This window comes from Nyctibius grandis, chromosome Z (assembly GCF_013368605.1).
Source record: "Nyctibius grandis isolate bNycGra1 chromosome Z, bNycGra1.pri, whole genome shotgun sequence".
Lineage (NCBI taxonomy): Eukaryota > Metazoa > Chordata > Aves > Nyctibiiformes > Nyctibiidae > Nyctibius > Nyctibius grandis.
The window spans coordinates 32,742,556-32,763,163 of record NC_090695.1 but is presented as its reverse complement, the minus strand read 5'-3'; the positions used below and the strand labels follow the sequence as shown (position 1 = coordinate 32,763,163).

At 40.6% G+C, this 20,608-nt stretch overlaps 1 protein-coding gene across 1 annotated transcript; it reads right to left on the bottom strand.

Moving 5' to 3' along the window:
- Positions 1-266: 266 nt before the first annotated feature.
- Positions 267-5,578, bottom strand: MLANA (melan-A). The gene is made up of 4 exons (XM_068422898.1): positions 5,505-5,578; positions 2,908-3,004; positions 1,291-1,392; positions 267-335 (listed from the first exon to the last, which is right to left on the bottom strand). Exons 1-4 carry the CDS (start codon positions 5,576-5,578, stop codon positions 267-269), a joined length of 342 nt encoding a protein of 113 aa, XP_068278999.1.
- Between the last annotated feature and the right edge of the window lie 15,030 nt (positions 5,579-20,608).

Here is a 20,608-nt window from a genome sequence, read left to right as displayed (position 1 = left end):
ATGCAAGACACCCAGACTTGAGTATAGTGTATTAATCTGACCACAGGAAATGAAAGACTTAAAACAAAGCACACTCAGATTTATTGAGGCATTTCAGCAACTAGTTCTGTAAACTAAGCAGGAATAATTTTCAGCAGCAGCTAATGAAAGCACATGGGGGTTTTTTTTTACAATTTTAGCTTTACGAAAGTTAAGCATGTACAGGAAATTAAGAGGGAGCATGAACAAATTGAATTGGTATGTTTAGAGTTTAAGATTTCCTGTTATCATGGTGAATAAGGTGGTGGTGAATGATCTGCAGCAATTTTGTCATAAGCTGGTGGAGCATCAGGTACCTATGTAAGGAAAATGGGTGTGAAGGATTGAAAAAACAATTGAGGTACAAGAAAATGACATTAAAGATGCAGCGAGCTATTTACCTCATATCCAATATGGTACTACAGCTTAAAATAGCTGAGCTCCTTCATTATGTCTTTATTTTTTTAAGGTTATTTTTTGCTAATATGTTTTTTGGCTTTGCATTAGATTAAATTCATTTTGTTAGTATCATTCATCCAAAAAGAGAATTTTCAGTGTTATAAGGACAGGAATTTTTAAAAAAATGAATTTTTTTTTATCTTGAGAATTCAGACTAATGCTGAAAGTTTTCTTTAAGAGTCTTGATGCAGGTACATTGTCTTATTTCCAATGTTAACAATTTGAGCAGCTAATTTAAATTTCATTGTAAATTAGCCTTTTCCATATTCTAAAACTATTTAAAAGCACCCATAACTTAACATACATATTTATCAATTAAGTTATTTTAACTTTTTTAAAATAATAGATTTGAATGTTCATCTTTCCATAACGATTAGAGGAGCCTACACCTTTAAGTTTTATAACATTCCCTGACAATCCTTGTCAGGATATAGTATACTAGACACAGTCTATTTGTTGTTTGTCAGAATGGCGGAACATTTATTAGGGAGATGTTTGTTTATTCAGTATATTTCAGCATTCAGGTGTTACATCATTCTAACAGATTGCGTAATGATCATACAAATTAAAAATAAAGGTAGGAGAAAGAAGAGAATTTTTTAAAAGAAGAATTCTTAATAGTAGGTTTCAAAACCCCTTTTCACAGTAAAAATTGTGCAAAATACTACTTTCTAAGTTAATGTGGAGGCATTGAAGACCCAATCTAGAGAGCACACACCAAGAAAGAAATCGTCAACAACTGACTGTTTACCAAGATTGTCTCACCATGCCTCGCTATGTTGTAAGTAAATGAAACCTTGAGTTGCAACTTACCACAGAATTAAAGTTTCTGTACTCCTGCAGAGCCATTTTGCAGTCCAGTGGTGTTCCCTTACCTACCACGGTTCGTACTGTGGCCACGCTAGAACTTTCGCTCTGTGACAGATCATAAAGAAATATGGGGAAGATGAAAGGAAGAAGAGAATGTGAAGTTGGAACAAATTATGTATCCATTTAATATTTGACAGCAGCACATTTACAGTAAGTATTAGAATCTGGGATTAGGGCCAGACACAACGCCAGCAAGTAAGAGAGGTAATCTACCTATCAATTTTTGCTGTCTCTGCTGAGAAATACTCCCTCTTCGGTGTTACTCAATTACATTGCCAGAAAAATGAGGATCACATATTTTAAGTCCAGGACTGCTGCAGGAACTGACACCTTCTAACGTACCTGAATGCCTCCTCCTTTTTATCCCACCCATTTTTTTCTTTAATCTCCAATCTTTTTCTTTTCCATTTTTCCAGCATTTCTTTTGTATACGTTCTGTACCAGTTCTCCCGTAACCAAAAAGCCTAACAAAAATTTGATTTTGAAAACCAGAAAGTAGCAATCTTCAATGAGAAGGAATTAAAAAAAGAGATTGTGCTTTTTTTGTCATGATGTACAAAGCAGGCATGAAAGAATTTGTTTGCTTTTTGAAGTTTTTTTCGAGTATTACCTTCGTTTTTGCAACATTCCACTATGAAAGTATTTTATGTATTCTGCCAGTTGATATATGTATTGGATAGATCACTGGAAGGGTAACAGGACAAAGTTATCAAAATCAGCAGGAAAATGTATTTGCTGACTTAGATGAGAGGTATGTTTTTTAATTTCAAATGGTCATATATTTTTTGAAATATTAAGATAACTAAGATATTTACCGTAAAACATATAATTGGATAAAGCTTTTGCTTAAAGAATTAAAACTGGCCTCCCTTTCATGGGGGAGAGAGCAGAACTTCACAGGTAAAGCTTTGAGACTTCTGACAACAGAAGTTGTGAGAAGAATTGTACCTTTTTTTTAATATTTTTTTAAGAAGATACAAAGTAGAATTTTTTAGAAGTAGTGTTCAGAAAGCAAACCTCAAACCTGCCCTGCTTTTTTGTAAATCTTAAAACTGCAAGTCAACTTTTATACAAATAAATCATGCATCACCCATACATGAACAAAATATTTACTTAGTTACTTGCAACAGTTGTTTTTCTTCTCTGCTTCCTAGATTGACTCTAATCGTATGTGTCCTTTTTTAGGGGTAAGTCTTATAAGTGGTGAACGTGTTATTTTTATTTAAATGAAAATACACCGAACACACCTTGCTTTCATGTAAATATTAAATATAATGCTTCCTAGAGATCAGTTTTTCCACTGATGTGTTGTGCAAAGTTGGGCAACTGGCTTCATCTCCCCATACTCCTGCTTCCTCTTTCCCCTTTGCCTGACTTGCAAGTTCTTCAGGGAAAAGTGTGTTTCATATTGTGTGGTTTTACCTGTGTATAAGTCGATGTATATATTGCCAGAGATAATGATGTCCTATTACAAATTCGATGTTTGCATTAATGTAATGCAAATAATGATAATATATTGTCAAAACAATAGCATGCTAGAAAGTGAGCTGCCGTGCTTACCCGCAGACGTTTATAGCCACTACGTCTTTTGTAATACCAGCAGCCAAAGATAAGTAAAATTGCCAGCACCAAAATGAAGAGTCCAATACCCAGAGCTCTGTTGTCAAAGCAAAACAAAATAATTAGAGCTAGATGCATTCTTCTGCAAGCAAGAATGATTAGAGCAAAAGTTTGTATCAGTATCCTTTTATCAGAAGAAGGCATGGAGCAGAATTTACCTCAGAAAATGGACAAAGTATCAATAACTTCAGCCAGTCTCATTTTAAAAATGAGTAATATATTGCTTCAAAGATAATAATCTAACAGTGACTACTGCTTTTAAAAAAAATCCTGCCTGTAAATCTAGTAAACAGCATGGCAATATTGGAAGAGAATGTGAAATAAATTAAATGCCACACCTACAGAGACATGGCTCATTTTTATTTGTTAAATTTCTCTAGGCAGCAAGTATTGAGAAATGTATCCTAATTGCATCATATTGCAAGAACTGCTGGTGACAGAAGGATATTTTGGATACATAAAACACTACACAACCTCAAAACCCAAGAGCTCTATAATTCTTTAGGTCTTGTTCTGTGACATACCAGGCACGGTATTGGTGTCACTAAGTCGTTTTATGGAAGGTAGGCTTTGCGAACTGTGCTGTAAGACATCCTTCCCCCTGCTGACCGGGGACTTGGGAGAAGTAGCACAGTTCCACGATCTGTCAGAAAGCAAGCTGACAGAGTAATTGCAAGTTTCCTAGTCACAAAAACCCTTCCTCCTGTGCTAATATTCTCCTTGTTAAGACATACAGAATTCACTCCCTATTTTTTTTTCTTTGCCTGTTCAGGAAGAGTCTGCAAAACGCTTAGAGGGAAAAGAGAACAGGAAAAAAAATGACCACATGAGTCAGGATAAACCCATTCTAACATACTTTTATGTATCTTATATCCTGTTGCCCTGCAGTAATTACCACCAGGTTTTTCCATTGGGACTGAGAAGCGGAGTATGTGACTTATCAGAGATCTTTTACATTTATTTGCTATTGTTTTCACTGACTCAGAGTCTCGTGAAGGAGTGTTTCCTTGTGACCTAAGAAGCCTGAAAGAAGATGCAAGCAGATTCGTGTGGCAGAACAGGCTGTCTTTTTGTCTGAACTGCCTGTATGCTGTTTGAAGCATGAAGCCTCTTGGAGCCAAAGGGATTTTCTTTTTTACAAGTACCTGAATCTTGCGATTTGCTCCTGCCCCTTCAAGACTTTGTGTTGGCTGGAGATCTGTTTAACCCAGGAATACTGCTCACGGCATTCACTTGCTTCCTGGTGTGGCCATGTTGCAGCTGATCTTCAAAGTTACGAGATGGCTCCACTGGTTCTGTTCCTGTCCCCAGCACAGTTAAAACTTGGAGAGACTACTTCTCCAAGCAGCTGCTGCCTTTTCTGCATTTTGAGACTGCTTTCTGCTTTACACATGCTCTGTAGTTTTGGCCGTCCATTAGCCTGTATCCCCCACAGAATGTATGTCATTTCTGAAGTTGGTAATTTTAGCTCATCTAACTCCTTTCCTGCCTATTCAGAGGCTACTATGAAAAGTGTGTATGCAATTTCTTGCAATTGCAGTTAAAGTTGCAGCAGTGCTATTAGGAATCTGTGCTTATATCTTAGATGCTCCTTCTGGTACTGGAAGGAGAGAGTCACTTTTCCCTTGCATATCTAGAAAAACTGCTTACAATTGCAGCCACTGGAATTCACGGCAGTTAGAGATGAGCGTGCTTAGTTTCAAGTGCCGAGACATGACTATCCAACTTTCTCTTTTGGAGAACTGAACTGCTTTGGAAGAACTACGACAGAGCCTTCCCATTCGTTTATTCTCTCTGCCCAGGGATGAACATGGAGAAACAAATACCTTGCAGTATGTGTGTGTGGGACAAGTCACCAAGTTTGGGGGCCAGTAAACCCATCCCAGAAGCACATTCCACATAGAGATATCCCAAGCACACTGGAAGTATTTGTCTAACACATCACCAGTGAGATAGAGTCTATAGTAATCCAAGACCCAGCATTTTTTATTGTAAGCCGAAGCTAACAAAGTATTAGCAGAATTAGTTCTGCTTAAGTGTGTCTCACCAAGAAATAATTTACTGAGAGTCACATTTGTATGGCATTGATGTTTCCATCTGCTTTTTCATGGTATTTTATAATTTCGCTGGGGTTTTCACTTATATTATTCTTTAGGGTGAGACAATGTCCCTTTGAGGTTCTGAAGAGAGGTATGTGGATCTGGAGATAAAAGTTAGTATAAAGATCACCTTGCAACAGCCTCGAAAGAAAATTCTAAATAAACCTCAATAAACCTGGAAATTTTTTGTAAAGGTTAATGACTTGTGATCACATGATCAAACTCTAGATTCTTGAATTCTGCAATTTTTATTTTTCTTAACAGTTGCAGGCTCTTTATAATTTACAATGGCAAACATTAGAGACAACTACAGGACAGCTAAAATGCACTCCACCTATATACAACGGTGACTTTTTCTGATACTATTTTGTACATTTCTTTCAATGTAAATTTTTTTCACCAGGTTACATGCTAACATAGGTTTTGCTTTATGCTTACTCTTCTGCTGCAAGATAGCTGTGTCCTTTCCCTCTGAAAAAGTTGCCATCTGGATCATGTTTTCTTCTGAGCATTTTGTGAGCTTGGTCCTGCTCAAACCTACAGGACAGAAATACAGTGCCTCAGTGCAATAAATTTGTTATCTTTAAAGCATAATATTATCAACTTTTTTGTTTTAATGGGAGCGTTTTAGGGAGGCAGGACAATCTGACATCTTCAGGATCGAGTAGATCTATGTACGTATGCAACTGTCCCAATTTAAGACAAAACTCAAAACCATAACTATAGTTTACATTTGAATAGCTCCACTGACATCAAGGTATTTGCACCTGAGTGCAACAGAGAAGAATTTGACATGGTCTCTTTAGGTACCAAGTGATGGCAGACTTCTGAAGTAAATTCTCTCAGGAATACAGAAAGAAAGGCAATATACTGGACAAGAAAAACTATTCAGAAAAAGAAAAACTAATATTGTCCTTAGAAGTCATTGTTTCTTTATTTCTGTTATTCCCTGTAAATGCTCAAGGGCCAGGTTTTCAATCAGCTTGAAATCTCAGAGATCTGTTGATTTTCAGATGGTTATACTAATTTATGTCTGCTGATGATCTGTATTTAGATGTGCAGAGAATTTATATTATAATCTTAATTTCCAGTCTTAAGGGAAAAATCATCCAGCTAAAAGCAGTCTGAACAGTTAAAAATCTAATTGATCAAATATAGTGAAAAAGAAATCCACAAGTAATCCTGTTTCTGTCACTTAAACAGCACAACAGATCCTACTTGATAGTATCCAGCTAATCTACCTACATTACACAGGTAAAGTATAGCACCCGATGACTTTACTGTAGAGGATTCTAGCCAAGGAAACAAAACATTTTCAGAGTTCACTTAGAGACAGTCAAGCCTCTTCTGAAGCATAATTTTGAAACAACACAGAAGATTTTAAGTAGAATAAAATAATACAAATCTTACCTCCTTCAGACCTGTATTCTGTCTGTTAACTGAAATGCATGTACCGCTTTCTTTTCCTTGGCTTGGTCTGTTGTTTTCTTCTTTGATCTCTTCTCTTATGACTATCACGAGTTTAAATTCCTTTCAGTACAGCTTCTGAATGCATTAATGAGCGTGAAAGAGGCAAGGATACAACTTTTCATTTTCTTCTTACAGTCTGCATTCTTCCCTTCTAATAAGCAGCTCAAAAATCTGTTATTTCTTCATTTATTGCATAAGCTCTGAGAAATGGCTCAACACCATTTATCTGCCTAATCAGTACAAGCTCCTAGAGTGGGTAGACTACTTCTAAATTCAAACATGTTTTGATTTACAGCTGATTATTTTGTCACAGAGGGCTAGTGTAAACAGAGTTTTTGCAAGTGTTTAACTATAGCTTTTTTTATGCACACTTTTTGCACCATTGTAACACTGGAAACTAGTATAGTATAGTTGGATTAAAACTCATAGGTGGATGCTGTTATACTGTGATAGAAATGTCTTACATCAGAGCAAGTAGAGGTTAATTCTGTACTGGTAAGCAAATGCTATAACAAAAAGAGAGTCGGTCCCATGGGCTGCAGAACTAACGAAGCCTGGTTTCCTATGGATTTGTGTGAATTGCCTGTGCTCACGCTGTAGTAATTCCATTTACAACACCAGGCGAGAAATGGCAGTCAGTGATTAATTCAGAGGTCTGGGTACTGTGATGGGCCATCAGTGTTAGTTGCTGACAAAAAAAAAAAAAGAAAAAGGAAGATACAAGAACCATGTTCTGCTTGTCATTTCTCCCAATGAATAATGAATTTGGGCCTCTCTACCCTGCCACAGATTTTTTTTTTAAGTTTGAAGGACTCAAACTTAAAACTTTGAAGTTTTCGCTTATATTTTAAGCTATGAACCTCTCTCTAAGTGTGGTTAAAAATGGCTGACAGACTCAAAAGTGAATAGGAAAGAAGAGATAGTGTGAGAGATCAACATCTATTTCCTTAGGAAATCAGATGAAAAATCTTAACATCAATATTCTTAGCTAGTGCAGGGCTAGGAAGAAACAGACCATTTCTCTGCATGTGTTTTGCCTAATGATGGTAAAAATCTGATCTTTCTTTGGATATTTTTCCATGGTGGTGCCCAGTGACAGGACCAGAGGCAATGGGAACTGACTGAAACACGGGAGGCTCCAGCTGAACATCAGAAAACACTTTTTTACTGTAGTGGTGCCTGAGCCCTGGCACAGGTTATCCAGAGTGGTTGTGGAGTCTCCAGCCTTGGAGACTCAAAAGCCGTCTGGACATGGTCCTGGGCAACCAGCTCTAGGTGGCCCTGCTGGAGCAGGGGGTTAGACCAGATGACCTCCAGAGGTCCCTTCCAACCTCAGCCATTCTGTGATTAATGCCAGAAGGATCTAACTGGTTTTGCTAGACCCATTAAAGTTTGAAACCACATTTTTTGCAGAGGGAAAAATAAAGGGAGGAAGAAGAATGAACATTAGTGAGGAGCATAAACTTGCTCATTTAGCTAAATGGCTGAGTGTTTCTCTTATATTATCCCAGATGAACTCAATGTTTCTGTAGATACCTATGTGTGTAAAACAGTAAATGTATGCCATCACAGTCTTATCAAGTTCCCAAGCAACATGACAGCCCTTGTGCAGTATTCTGAAAATGTCATAGAGCTCATTATTAAATCATGTGTTTTCCTGAAGAAAAGATTCACTTCTGGGAGAGGACGATAACTGAAGGGTACTGTTTGATCTTGTCAGAATCAAAACTGAGACATATAGAAAATCCATGTGATAGCAAAACCAGTCTCTGCCCCTTCCTTTCTTCAAGCAGTGTGGTGGGCAAAATGTCAACTGATTGAATATCTTGTGTTCTGAATGAATCTCTTGTTAATAACAAGGAAGGGAAAAAAAGAACAGCTTTGTTATGGATCTGTGCTGCCATCCGGTATGTAAATGCACAATGCTGCTATTGAGGAATTGGATGAATGAGAAGGTGAAACACCATGTCCTGGTTCTGATCTCAGTTTTTTTACAAAATCTTGTTTCTCTGAGGCGGTGCTACTAACTCCATCACTGGAGTCACTGTAAAGTCACTGGAATCGACGTATGGATTCCACAGGTGTTACCCTTTTAAGGAAAACATTCCAGGAGGAGAAGAGGATGGAAGAGGAGGAGTACTTAGGAGAAACCCCAAAGCAACCCAGGCCTTTTGGGATAGCCAGCAACCTGTGGCAAGCCTAAGACACTGATGGATCTTGATGATGGGTATGGAATGAATGCTTCTAGTGTAACTGAAAATAATGTGCTTGACCTTTTAGAACGAATAGCAGTTGTTTTTATGCTGTTGACAGTGTGATTCCATCTTTCTAGGACAAGATCCTGGGGTTTTATTCATTTGTTTGTTTCCCTTAATTGATAATCTTTAGTTTTCTCTGGCATTTGAGGCTTCCTACAGCAGACAGAGCAAAGAAGGCTAAGTACCTTGGCACCTGATTTAGTAAAGGCTTTAGTTTTCAGTTTTATGGGAATTTAAGTGGAAACTCTCAAGTATTTCAGTGCTACATCTACATTAACAGTAACACAGTACTGTAAGGGTGAATAAGGAGATTGTACTCCTTTCAGTTGGTGCTGAGGATCCTCACCTCTCCCTGTTTTGGGGATTTACTTTGAAGTAGGTATTATCTGGCTTCCAAGGCTGAACAGTTCCACTACAGGCCTGATTTGGAGCTTTTTGAAAAGAAGCTATTCCTCAAATTGCTGCTACCTCAACTGCAGGCACCTCCAGGAAGCAACATGTTGTCCTGTAGATTGCCTTGCACAGACACCATTAATATGTTGTCATCCTGAAAGCCTGGTTCATCAAAGTAAGTTCCTCCTCAAGTAATTTCCGAGTGAAACTGGAGTCCTTAGTGTCAGACCCATCTCCCTCTCCTCCATCTCTGAACAATGTACGGTACAGAAAGAGTGGTAGTCTTAATCCTGTAGTAGCTATGCCAAGAGGTGCCTGTGTTCCTGCATCTTGTTTTTCCAAAGAAAAAAGACTGGATAGCTTTCTGGTAGTGTTTTTCTTTGCTGCTACTTTGGCTGTGGTTGACTGGAGGTTCTGAGCTTGGAGAATTGTTCAGATTTATGGGACTTTCTCCATGAGATGCAGAATGACCAACCATGGGTGAAAACCTTTTGGATGCAGTTGGGCACTATGAAGGTGAGGCAGAGTTATGACCTGCCTTGCATGTTATTTCAGGAGGCCATACCTGGATTCAAGAGAGTGGTGGTGCTTTCTAAAGCCTCACAGTCCAGTTTCCAGCAGAGAGTGGCTAACTGATTTAGGGTGAGAAACTCCTTGCAGGTGAGCTTCTGATTTAGGTCTCTGAGGCCATCTCAGAAACTCTTTGTTTGAAGAAAGTGAATATAGGCAACACTGACTACATCATTAGCAGCTTGGAACAAAAAAGCCCTTTGTAAGTAGTCCCTGCAGTGATAGTCCAGTGAAACTTAAGTTGGAGTATTGCTGCTATTGAAGTAAAAGCAGTGCCAGAATGAATACAAACACTCGGTACTTTTTCTGTGCTATTAAACAGATATGTAGTCATCAGCTGACAGTGTCCAGGTGACTGATACAATTCAGTGCATTTTGAAAAAAAAAAAAAAGAAAAAATGACTTTTAATTTCTCCCTTCACAGGGTCACAGGATCCTGTTCAGGCTGGTGGGGACCTGGGGAGGTCTCCAGCCCCAGCCCCTGCCCAGAGCAGAGCCAATTCTGGGCTCAGACCAGGCTGCTCAGGGCTTCACCCAGTCAGGGCATGAAACCCCCAAAGGTGGAGACAGCCTGGGCCCTGGCTCAACCACTGGGCTGTCCTCGTGGCTCCAGCCTGACCCTCTTGTGTTTCAGCTTGTGCCGCTCCCTCTCGCCCTCCCACCATGCACCACTGTGAAAAGCCTGTCTGAGTCTCCTCCATCCCTCCCATCAGTGCCGGGGATGCTGTTGGGTGCCCCCAAAGCTGCCCCTCCCCCTGTCTGAACCAGCCCGGGTCTCGCAGCCTCTTAGTGGCCCTCTGCTGAACTCAGTCATGTTTATCAACTTCTTTCCTGGACTTGGTGCCCCAAAATGCATGCACAACTGCAGAGCAGAGGCGAACAATCTACTGTCCGTGCCGTTGTTCATGCAGCCCAGGATGCCACTAGCCTTTAGTGCCCATGTCAGATGTCAGGACATGTCAAAATACAGAAATCAGTGACAGGGCTTGTAAATAAAATAGAGAATTTTAACAGAAAGATCTTTCCATTACTCCCCACCCCCAACAATTCCCCTTCCTTTCATTTTATAAAATTAAAGAGTTATTTTAAATATTGGAACACTGCAGAAGACTGAAGGATAATACTTTCTAGAAGAATCTAATTTTTTCAATTCACATGATTGAAAAATGGTTTGTCATGAATTTCAGGGCCTTGCTACAAGACTTTGCCCACCCAGTTCTGTCTGTCCCTTCCAATGTGTGTTCTGCAATCAAGCCCTCACAGATAGTTGATTTATTAGTGGTTCAGCTAATTTCCTGTAAGTTGAGTTAAATTTTTGAAATAATTGTTATTCTTATGAGACAAGAAATAATGATGTTAGATGAGTGATTTATGTTAAACTAGGCTTCACAGATAAAGCTATGTTTTTTCCTTTTACTGCTTCTTTTTAAACGTGATCCAGCCATTCCTCCCTTCTTTTAAATTGTCTTCCCCCTGATAAAATAAAATGACCAAAAAAAAAGGTGATTTGAATACCGACTCTTTTCATTCTCATAAATCAAATATTTGCTCAAAGAGCCTCGGGATAGGTGAAATGTGGGACTAAAGAGGACCTCAAGAAGTCATCTAGTCCATCCTGTTGTTCTGAAGCACAACTGAATATATTCTCTCTCATGTCTTATCTGTTCTCTGCTATCTCTATGTTTTCATATTCTCCCTATAGTCTGTTTCTATGCTTAATAGGCTACAATGAAGTTTTTTTCCCCCATTGCATAACTCTGCCTTGCTGCAAATTATATCAATTACTAATTGCCTTAACAAGGAAAGGAATGAATTGTGTCTTCTTTTCTCAACCTCTTATACACCTGAAGGCTGTTCTCATGCTCTGTACAACCTTTTGTCTTCTAATCAGACAAACTTTATTTCTCACACTTTTTCTTTATGCTGTATTAACCTTTCTCGTTCTTGTTCCACTTAATTCTTTGCAACTTATGTACCTCTTCCAGTTAGAGGCCTGCAAGCATCATTATCTCCTCTATCTTACCATAGTGCAGAAAGATATTTGCTATTTTTAATAATATAGGGTTGCATTTGGGATCCTTGCTTGGTTTGAAATCCACTGTAAAATGATGAACTAATAAAAATCTGTGATCACTTCGTCTTGAAGATGGAAGAAATTTGATAGCTTAACTGTCTTGTAAACATGTCTAGTCTCTCTAACTTCCTGTCTTATGTGTTCACTTGCTTTTTAATTCAGTATGTGGGAAAAAATAAAACTCTTGATTTGCACTTGTCTTGCATGTTATTGTCTGTATCTGTTGTAGGAAATGCCAATAAACTGACAAGCTCATGAATACTTCAGTTCGGTTGCTGCTTCCAATAGATAACAGTCTTGTGTAACATCTTCACATGTCACACAAAGGAAAAACTTTTAATCAGCTCACCCTCAGTCTTTTCCCTGTGTAAGAACACCAAGGTTCTGCGCTCATGATCTGGCTTTGCTGATGAGCGTCAGCATCGGCTGTGTCTCTATTTTGCACTTCCTGCTGTCTCACTTAAATCAAAACATTCCCGAGTAACAAGATTGTAATAAAACTTGATCTGTCACAAATGCTAGAAAGTAAAAATTGAAAGTTTAAGTGCACTAAGATGTCATATCCTGGCAACTGCCACCTATAGTCCCTCTTTGTAAGAGCCATTTGCTTATTGGTGTGAACCTTTAGAGGACTTATTAAATGTTTGCAGTAAACTGAGCCAATTACAGTCTTGAAAGTGAATAATAAGCAAAATATCTTATTTGGTTGTCTTGTACTTTATTTGCAAACAGAACATGGGGAGAGGGGAGGAATGATGATCTTTTTAATTTAGTGATATTAAAAAAATTTGGAACTTCAGGTTTCTTTTTTTAAAGAGGAGCTGGAGTGATTCTGTTTTTGCAGACAAGCTAAGCAGAGTACTGAATAGCAGGACAGATTGCTTTCTAGTCTTATCTCCACAATTTTTTTCATGTCCTTATTTTGTCTGATGCTATTGTCTTTCCAGTCACCAGTCAAGAGCTCCCTGCCACTGGTCTGTAATGGAAAGCTATAGCTTATTATTTCTAATATTACTGGGAGGTCCTTCCCTCACTTGCCTGACTAGTAGCTGCATTTTCTTCTCAGAAGGGCTGTTGCTGCTGGGTGCACTCTCAGCTGTACTTGGAGCCCTTCCATTACACATAAGGGTGGTCTGCCAGGGCTGGTGGAAAAAAGAGTAGCAGTGCTTGGGAGATCTGGGGTCTCCTGTTTGATTCTGATCACTGTTATGTTTATTGGCAACTGTATGTAGCAGGAACACCCTACAGGGCAGGTCTAAATTAACACACTTCAAGTTCATGGCATGTGATGTTTTCTTTGTGATTTCTGCACTAACCTGCGAGTGCCTGTGTGAAGTCAGTAGCAACAATTATTGAACACCTAGCTCTTGCAGAAGTTACTCTGCTGTATGTTTTCCTTAACTTACTGCTTAGGAAAGTGTCAGATGATAGCAGAGAAAAATTTAGTCATAAAACAGAGTGTACAAAACCAAAGTTTACTCCCTGCCTCAACTTCAGATAGCACGGTTTGCTCAAATATGTGTCTGGGTATGTTCCTTTGTAATAGAGTTAACCACACAGATGAGAAATCTTGTACTTGATCTAATTTGTGAACTGTCTTACCCATGTGTGTTTAATTATGGGAACTGATTTCTATTAAAGTCCTCAGTGAATACTGAGGTTTTAGGCTGATGTAGCCTACTGTTAGATAAGGTTAATCATGCAGCCACAAAAGGTAGGCCTGCTCTTTCCCCTGGTGCTGGATCATCTCAGTGGTGTGATGAGCCAGACAAACTGGTCTGTGGGGAAGGCTGTTGACTGTATGAAACTGCTGTTTTGCAGTGGATTGGTGTGCTGTGCAGGTTCACTTTGTGCATCATTCTTACACAAAAAGAGGGGTGGAAAAGGGCAGAGCATTTCAGCAGAATCCCTGGCTAGATTAATATAAAGCTGAACTTTCATTATTAACCGTATAAACTCACAGTATTAGGAAAAAGCCTGCAGTTCTAAATTTTTCCACGAGATGTAGCTGCTGCTCTTTGAAATACTGGTTGTACTAGACTGGGCTGTGCTTCAGCACATTGCAGAGGTGGACGTTGTCCCTCCGTTCTCTAGTTGCACTTAATGCTAATAAGACACAGACTCACAGAATCGTCTTGGTTGGAAAGGACCTTTACGATCATCGAGTCCAACCATTAACTTAACACTGCCAAGTCAAACCACTAAATAATAGCCCTAAACAATATCCCTAAGCACCACATCTACTCGTCTTTTAAATACCTCCAGGGATGGCGACTCTACCACTTCCCTGGGCAGCCTGTTCCAATGCTTGATAACCCTTTCTGTGAAGAAATTTTTCATGATATCCGATCTAAACCTCCCCTGGTGCAACATGAGGCTGTTTCCTCTCGTCCTGTCGCTTGTTACCTGGGAGAAGAGACTAACACCCTCCTCGCCACAACCTCCTTTCAGGTACTAGTAGAGAGGGATAAGGTCTCCCCTCAGCTTCCTTTTCTCCAGGCTAAACAATCCCAGTTTCCTCAGCTGCTCCTCATAAGACTTTTCTCGAGACCCTTCACCAGCTTCGTTGCCCTTCTTTGGACTCCAACACCTCAATGTCTTTCTTGTAGTAAGGGGCCCAAAACTGAACACAGTATTGAAGGTGTGGCCTCACCAGTGCCGAGTACAGGGGGATGACCACTTCCCTTGCCCTGCTGGCCACACTAGTTCTGATACAAGCCAGGATGCTGTTGGCCTTCTTGGCCACCTGGGCATACTGCTGGCTCATATTCAACTGGCCATCGACCAACCCCCAGGTCCTTTTCCACCAGGCAGCTTTCCAGCCACTCTTCCCAAGCCTGTAGCAGTACATGGGGTTCTTGTGCCCCAAGTGCAGGACCCGATACTTAGCCTTGTTGAATCTCATACAGTTGGCCGTGGCCCATCGATCCAGCCTATCAAGATCCCTCTGCAGAGCCTTCTTACCTTCAAGTATATCAACACTCCCACCCAACTTGGTGTCACCTGCAGACTTACTGAGGGTGCACTTGATCCCCTCATCCAGATCATTGATAAAGATATTAAAGAGAACTGGCTGCAACACTGAGCCCTGGGGAACACCACTTGTGACCAGCCGCCAGCTGGATTTTACTCCAAAGACAATTGATCTGATGAATTCCTGTTGGAAAGGATAAAGAGCTGCTGATTGAATGCCAATGGACTGCATGTGACAATGTTATCTGTAGTTTCTGTGCTGCAACTACCAAAGTAGTAGTATACCACTGTGTGTGCCTATAGGCAACTGCTGCATAAGGGAGCACTGGGATCTTTCTTACCTTCCTTTATTCCTTCAGGGTAAAATAGCTTTCTACTATTCCCTCTGGCTTTCTACCATATATGCAGAATATCTCTGGTCTGGTAGCTTGCTGGATGAAGGGAAGAGAGCTGTTGGGAGAGAAGGGAGGAGAGACTTTCAACCTATTTGTTCTGTTGCTTGAACATAGTGGTCTTATAGACATCACTGTCCCCAGTCTGCTGATGGAGGTGGATACCGAGGAAGAAGTACAGTAGAGACGAGCATTCCAGATACAGGTGTTATGGTAGTGTCAGTGCCTGACAATTCTTCTTTGGTCTATTATCACCCATGTTATCAAGAATCACACCATATGTGGCCAGTTATTGCCTGTTGATATTAGATAATAGAAATTGCACTTCAGTGTCATGTGGAAAGACAGCACACTGTCCTCCCTACTGTAATCTGTGACCACCGCCTGTGAAATCTGCCTGGCACTCTCCTGTTTCCTGACTGTGTCAGTACTTAAATGAAAACTGAGCGTATGTGAAAACCAGTGCTTGATGGAGATTGCTATAAATGCCTGGGCACTGAAGAGGATGAGTGAGCAGTTTTTGAATGTGGGAGTCCCCAAGGCTTAACTTCAAGGCATTGCCTAGCTTTCAGCTTGAATAACTGTATTTTACATGCTGAAGGGTGGGGGGATGGGAAGCCTCTGCATTTTTAAACTGCTCATGAGGGATGGCTTATTTTTCTCTGCAGGTGCAATACGTACCTCTGACTTAACACTCGCACCATCTGTAAGAATTTAGCATTTAGTAATTCATAGCTGAAAAGTATTTTTTCAATGTTACCTTCCTTATTGTGAAGAATCGTTCTTGTTACTATCCTTCTGATGATGGACAGTCCCCTTCAGAAGAATTCACCTTTACAGCATACAATACAGGTGGCCAGATGCACATTAATGAACTTGTGTGAGATGTTGTGTGCAAAATATGTGTGTGTTTCAGTGGGATTAGTTAGTGAACGCTTACTGAGATAAGAATCAAGCTGGCTGGTTTGTTATCTTATTGCCGTTTACTGACTGAGCCTCATCTGATGTGAACTGACCTCTCTGCAAGCAGATAATAGGAGGGAAAACTGATACTGCTTGGTGTCTCTGCTTGCTTGATTTTATTTCTTATTTATATAGGTGCTATATAAACAGAGGATGGCAGTTCTTGTTCCAGACAGCCTGTTCCTGGTTCAAGTGTGTGGGAGGATGTATTTTATTTCAGAGCTGATCAGGGTAGATCAAAGGTACTGAACCTGCACTGCGTGATCTAACAGCACTGTTGTGTATGTCAAGGGCTTCCACAGGTCTGTGCTTTTAACACCTTTTCATGTCATTTCTTGGGTTCTCCAGGAAGTCTTGAGGATACGCATCTTCCCTTGGACTCTTCTTGACCGTACTACCACCCAGGCAATCTGTGCCATATACCTACACTGATGTTGGGTCAGTCTCTCTTGTAATAGGACTTTTTCTTTTCTTAGTCTCCCAAAGCGAACATAATTGTGTAGCCTTGCTTACATGGTCCTAAGTCACCTTCTTTCCAGCTATTTCCACTCCTGTTCCACCAAAACCAGTTTTCAGCAGAACACTTGTCATGGTCCAAGCGGAGACTGTAGTCTCTTGCATAGTTAAAGCCTTTGGTCCAGAAGCCATAGCTTAAACCCTGCTGGATTCAGGGAGTGTCTCCAGATTGATTCCAGAGTCAGTGGGCTGGATTCTGACCAACTTCCTAGTCCTTTTGTGCTGCTCTGACAGCACAGAGTAATTAAATGACATGAAGGAATTTCAACAGAGTCATCTCAGTGTGAAACTGGAACCAGGCAAAGGCTGAATCAAGCTCTGTGACTTCAGCTGGACGTCTAAACATGCAGCTTCACTTCTAAGGTTGCAATTTATACCTCCAAAGCAGGTATAATTCATCCTTTCCCCCCCTCCCTCTTGTAAATATTTAAACTTCCCAGAAGAAAACCAGAGGAATAATGGACAGTCTCCTATTTTACCTCAGTCTGGAGGATGGATTTATTACTTGAACCAGAAAACAACAGAGCATTTTAAAGCAGAAAAGCGAAATGAATACTATTTTTCCATTAGAAAACAAACTTTTAGAGCATTTAACTTCAGCACGCTGTCTTTGGCTGTATGAGGAGCTCTCCGTCTTTTCAGAAGTCATTAGATCATGACATGACTAATCTTTTTATGATTTTGAAAGACCTGTGTGGTTTTGACTTTGTCAAATGGATCAGTCACAGCATCTACTTTCTTACAGATTTCTTTTCCTCTTCAGTACACCTAGTGCAGACAAACTAAATCCTCCACAGCAGCGACAGGGAAGGAAGATCCTTGCGAGTTTCGTCCCATTTTTGATGATAGTGCCAGTAAAATTAACTGCCGTTTACATCAGATATTTGCTTTTCAGCACTTGCTGCCAGATTTCTGCCAATGATGTCTTGCTGTTTGAAAGTGTCTCTAGCAGTTTGCAGACTGTGTCAGACCCTTATTTTTCTCTCTGTTGGGAGCGAGTTGCCCTGTGGCGAAGTTCTGCTGTCCTTAAAAGGGTTGTGGTGAAACTTTATCCATCTCCACAGAGTCTCTCCTGGCTTTTGGTGTGTGAGAGGACAGTCACTTGGCTAGTGTCACCTGTCAGAGCACTACAGGAGTTGATGGAGCTGAGGACCAGCTTGTCTGACTATGGTTGTATGATAGATCTCAGTGGTCCAGAAGCAGCTGTGACTGTTCAATGGGGCTAACACATATTATGGGTTGCAGCAAAGCACCAAGCATGCTCACGTGTGTTGTATGGCTTGTTAGGCTTGAGGAAAGAGCCACTGGGGACACAAACACATGGTGACTCTTCCTCCCTGCATCTCTTTAAATCCACTTAGACTTGCAGTGCAAGACTTTGGGGGAAGATCTTCAGACCCTTCCAATACTCACTTCTATATTGCCTTAGTCCCAGACCTGGTGTCTAGCCCTTTCGTACCATGCCAGGGTCAACTTCAGACACTTGTGAAGGAAATGTGGCAGTGTGGCATGGAGCTATCTCATGAATCATTTAAACTTTTTATTCTCTTTCTGATTTCCGAGCTTGCTGAGCAATATTGCATCCTGGAGCCCAGTTACCTGCGTTACTTTTTGCTTTTTCATTTATTTTAATGTCTTAAAAAAAAGATTGCTTTCTAGTGTCTGATTTAACTTGATCTTCAAAGAAATAGTTGCCCTGCAGTGTCATGTCATTTTTAAAAAATTTTTATTTTTTCCAGATCAAGAGCCTACATCACTCCCTGCCCACACAAGTAAATGTTGTGCTTCTTAAAGTCAATCAATCAACCCATTTCCTTTTGTACAGGTTCTTCAAGCCAGTTCTCTACTATTCACCCCAGGGAATGCACCAGCCAAAAAGAGAATAAAGCTAACAGAAAGGTGATGCTGGCTTTGCGGACCAAGCAACACATATTAATTGGTGTGAATGGGCTGTGTGTCCCAGAGGGCAGGAGGGTGCCAGTCAGGCCCTGGTGGTGAGAGAATACAAATGTTTTACATTAATTTCTTGTCTGGGATTTGTCCCCAGTTTAAGTGAACAGGTACAATTAAGCAAAAAACCCCACCACTGGATGGATGGTAGACTCAGGAACTGACCATTTTTCAGGAAGTTAGTTATGCAATGTTTCATCATGCAGGAAGTTCCACCGCTTGTCTGTCTGTTGGCATTTAAAACAACATCCCCCGCCTTTCTTTCCATTAGCCAACCCAACGGGACTGCGTTTGGGAGGCAAGTGACAAGTGTTACCCTAGCTTGCACCAAAGTGTTGTGTGGGAGCCCGTGCCCGACAGCTGATAGTTTTATTTATAATCATGGCGCCACAATTTGCCGTTGTTTGAAAGCATCGTCGGTATGACAAGGGAGAACTATGTTTGGGTTGGAAAAGAGGTAAATACTGATCTAAAAATAGATCATCAGCCTAGCTCCTAAATTGTGCTCAGGAAAGCCAGGGAGGCAGAGATGCGACGGCTAGTTTGTTTTCACAATCATGGTATCATCTGCTGCTATCCTGATCTTATTGCTGCTGTTCACCATGGCCTCCAGAGCCTAGATGCAGAATGTCATTGGATATAATCCATAATATTAATCAATAACGTTTTTATTTGATCTTGCTGTAAAGATGGGGTTTAGTCTGTTGCAGGGTATAATGGTCTAGGTGGTGGGAGCTGAATTTGAGTGCTGGGATCTGAGTGCCGAGTAGTAGTGTGCTCTTGGAGAAACCACTTTGGTGCTCTGCGCCTCTGTTTCCATGGTGGCGGCTAGAGATTATAAATGTTTGTTGCTTTTACACAATGCACTTGGAGGTTTTCAGTTCCAAAAGCTGAGTGTTACTAATATTTTCCATCTGATGGGAAGCCTGGAGCTAGCGCTTCAAATTTTAGCTGCCTAGATCTCATGATAGCAAAGCCGTTGTTCCGATAAATGAACTGATTAACAATAAAGCGTCACATCTGGTTGAAAAATCTCTGCTGTAGTTTCTAATGAGATTTCTGTAAATAAATAAAATCCTTTCCAAAAGAGTATTTTGATCAGCAGTTGTTTCCAAACAATGGAACTTATATCCGGGTACCAAATCTGAAGTCTCCGGACAAGATCTAGTCCCACTGGAATCTGGGATATAGGGGCTGGAGAACTTGCTGTGGATTTAACTCTTTAATGTAGATGATGTACAAGAACTCCCCCTTCCAACTAGAAACTTGATTTAAGCTGGTCTGGCATTTTTTGCATCACCTGTGAAAAGCAATGTAGGAGCTGTGTCTGTTCGTAGTGCAATGGTACCTCTAAACCAGAAAGCACAGTAAACATCACTCATCTATAATGAGAAAAATGTGCTACTTGTAAGTAAAATTGGAAGCAGCCCCATGTTTTCTGTAAAAGGAGGGCTTTTAAGGAGTCTGTAAGTGGTGGCCGCTGTTAGGACCCCGAGTGATCAGTGCCAGGAGTGAGGCAGAAGCGTCTCGTGGACATCCCAGAGGACAGGACGTTGCGGAGCCCACAGCAGCTGGTGTGCTATCACACACCATTTATTTAGCTGGCACTGACAAATCCATTGCTCAAACTCGTGACATTTCAATACTTGGAGTAACTCAACACAGCACTGAGTGTTATTAACCTCCTTCTGGTGCATGAGGTCCTTCCAGTGACAATTATGCAAGGCGGAGCCTGGGGTCAGTTTGTCTGCAGGGCATGTGTAATTCATTCCTCCAAGCACTGCTCTCATCTTTTAGCACAAAGCCCATCTGAGGAGCCCTGGGAAAGCGCTTGTGCTTTCAGCTTACATAGCAAGAGAGCACAGAGGCCGAAGGAGGGTACTGGTGGTGACATCAGCTGGTGATGTGAGATGAGATGACTGAGAAGTGTGTGTGACTGACCAATAGCTCGGCCAGGTGTAAATGTACCATGAAATGTCCTTG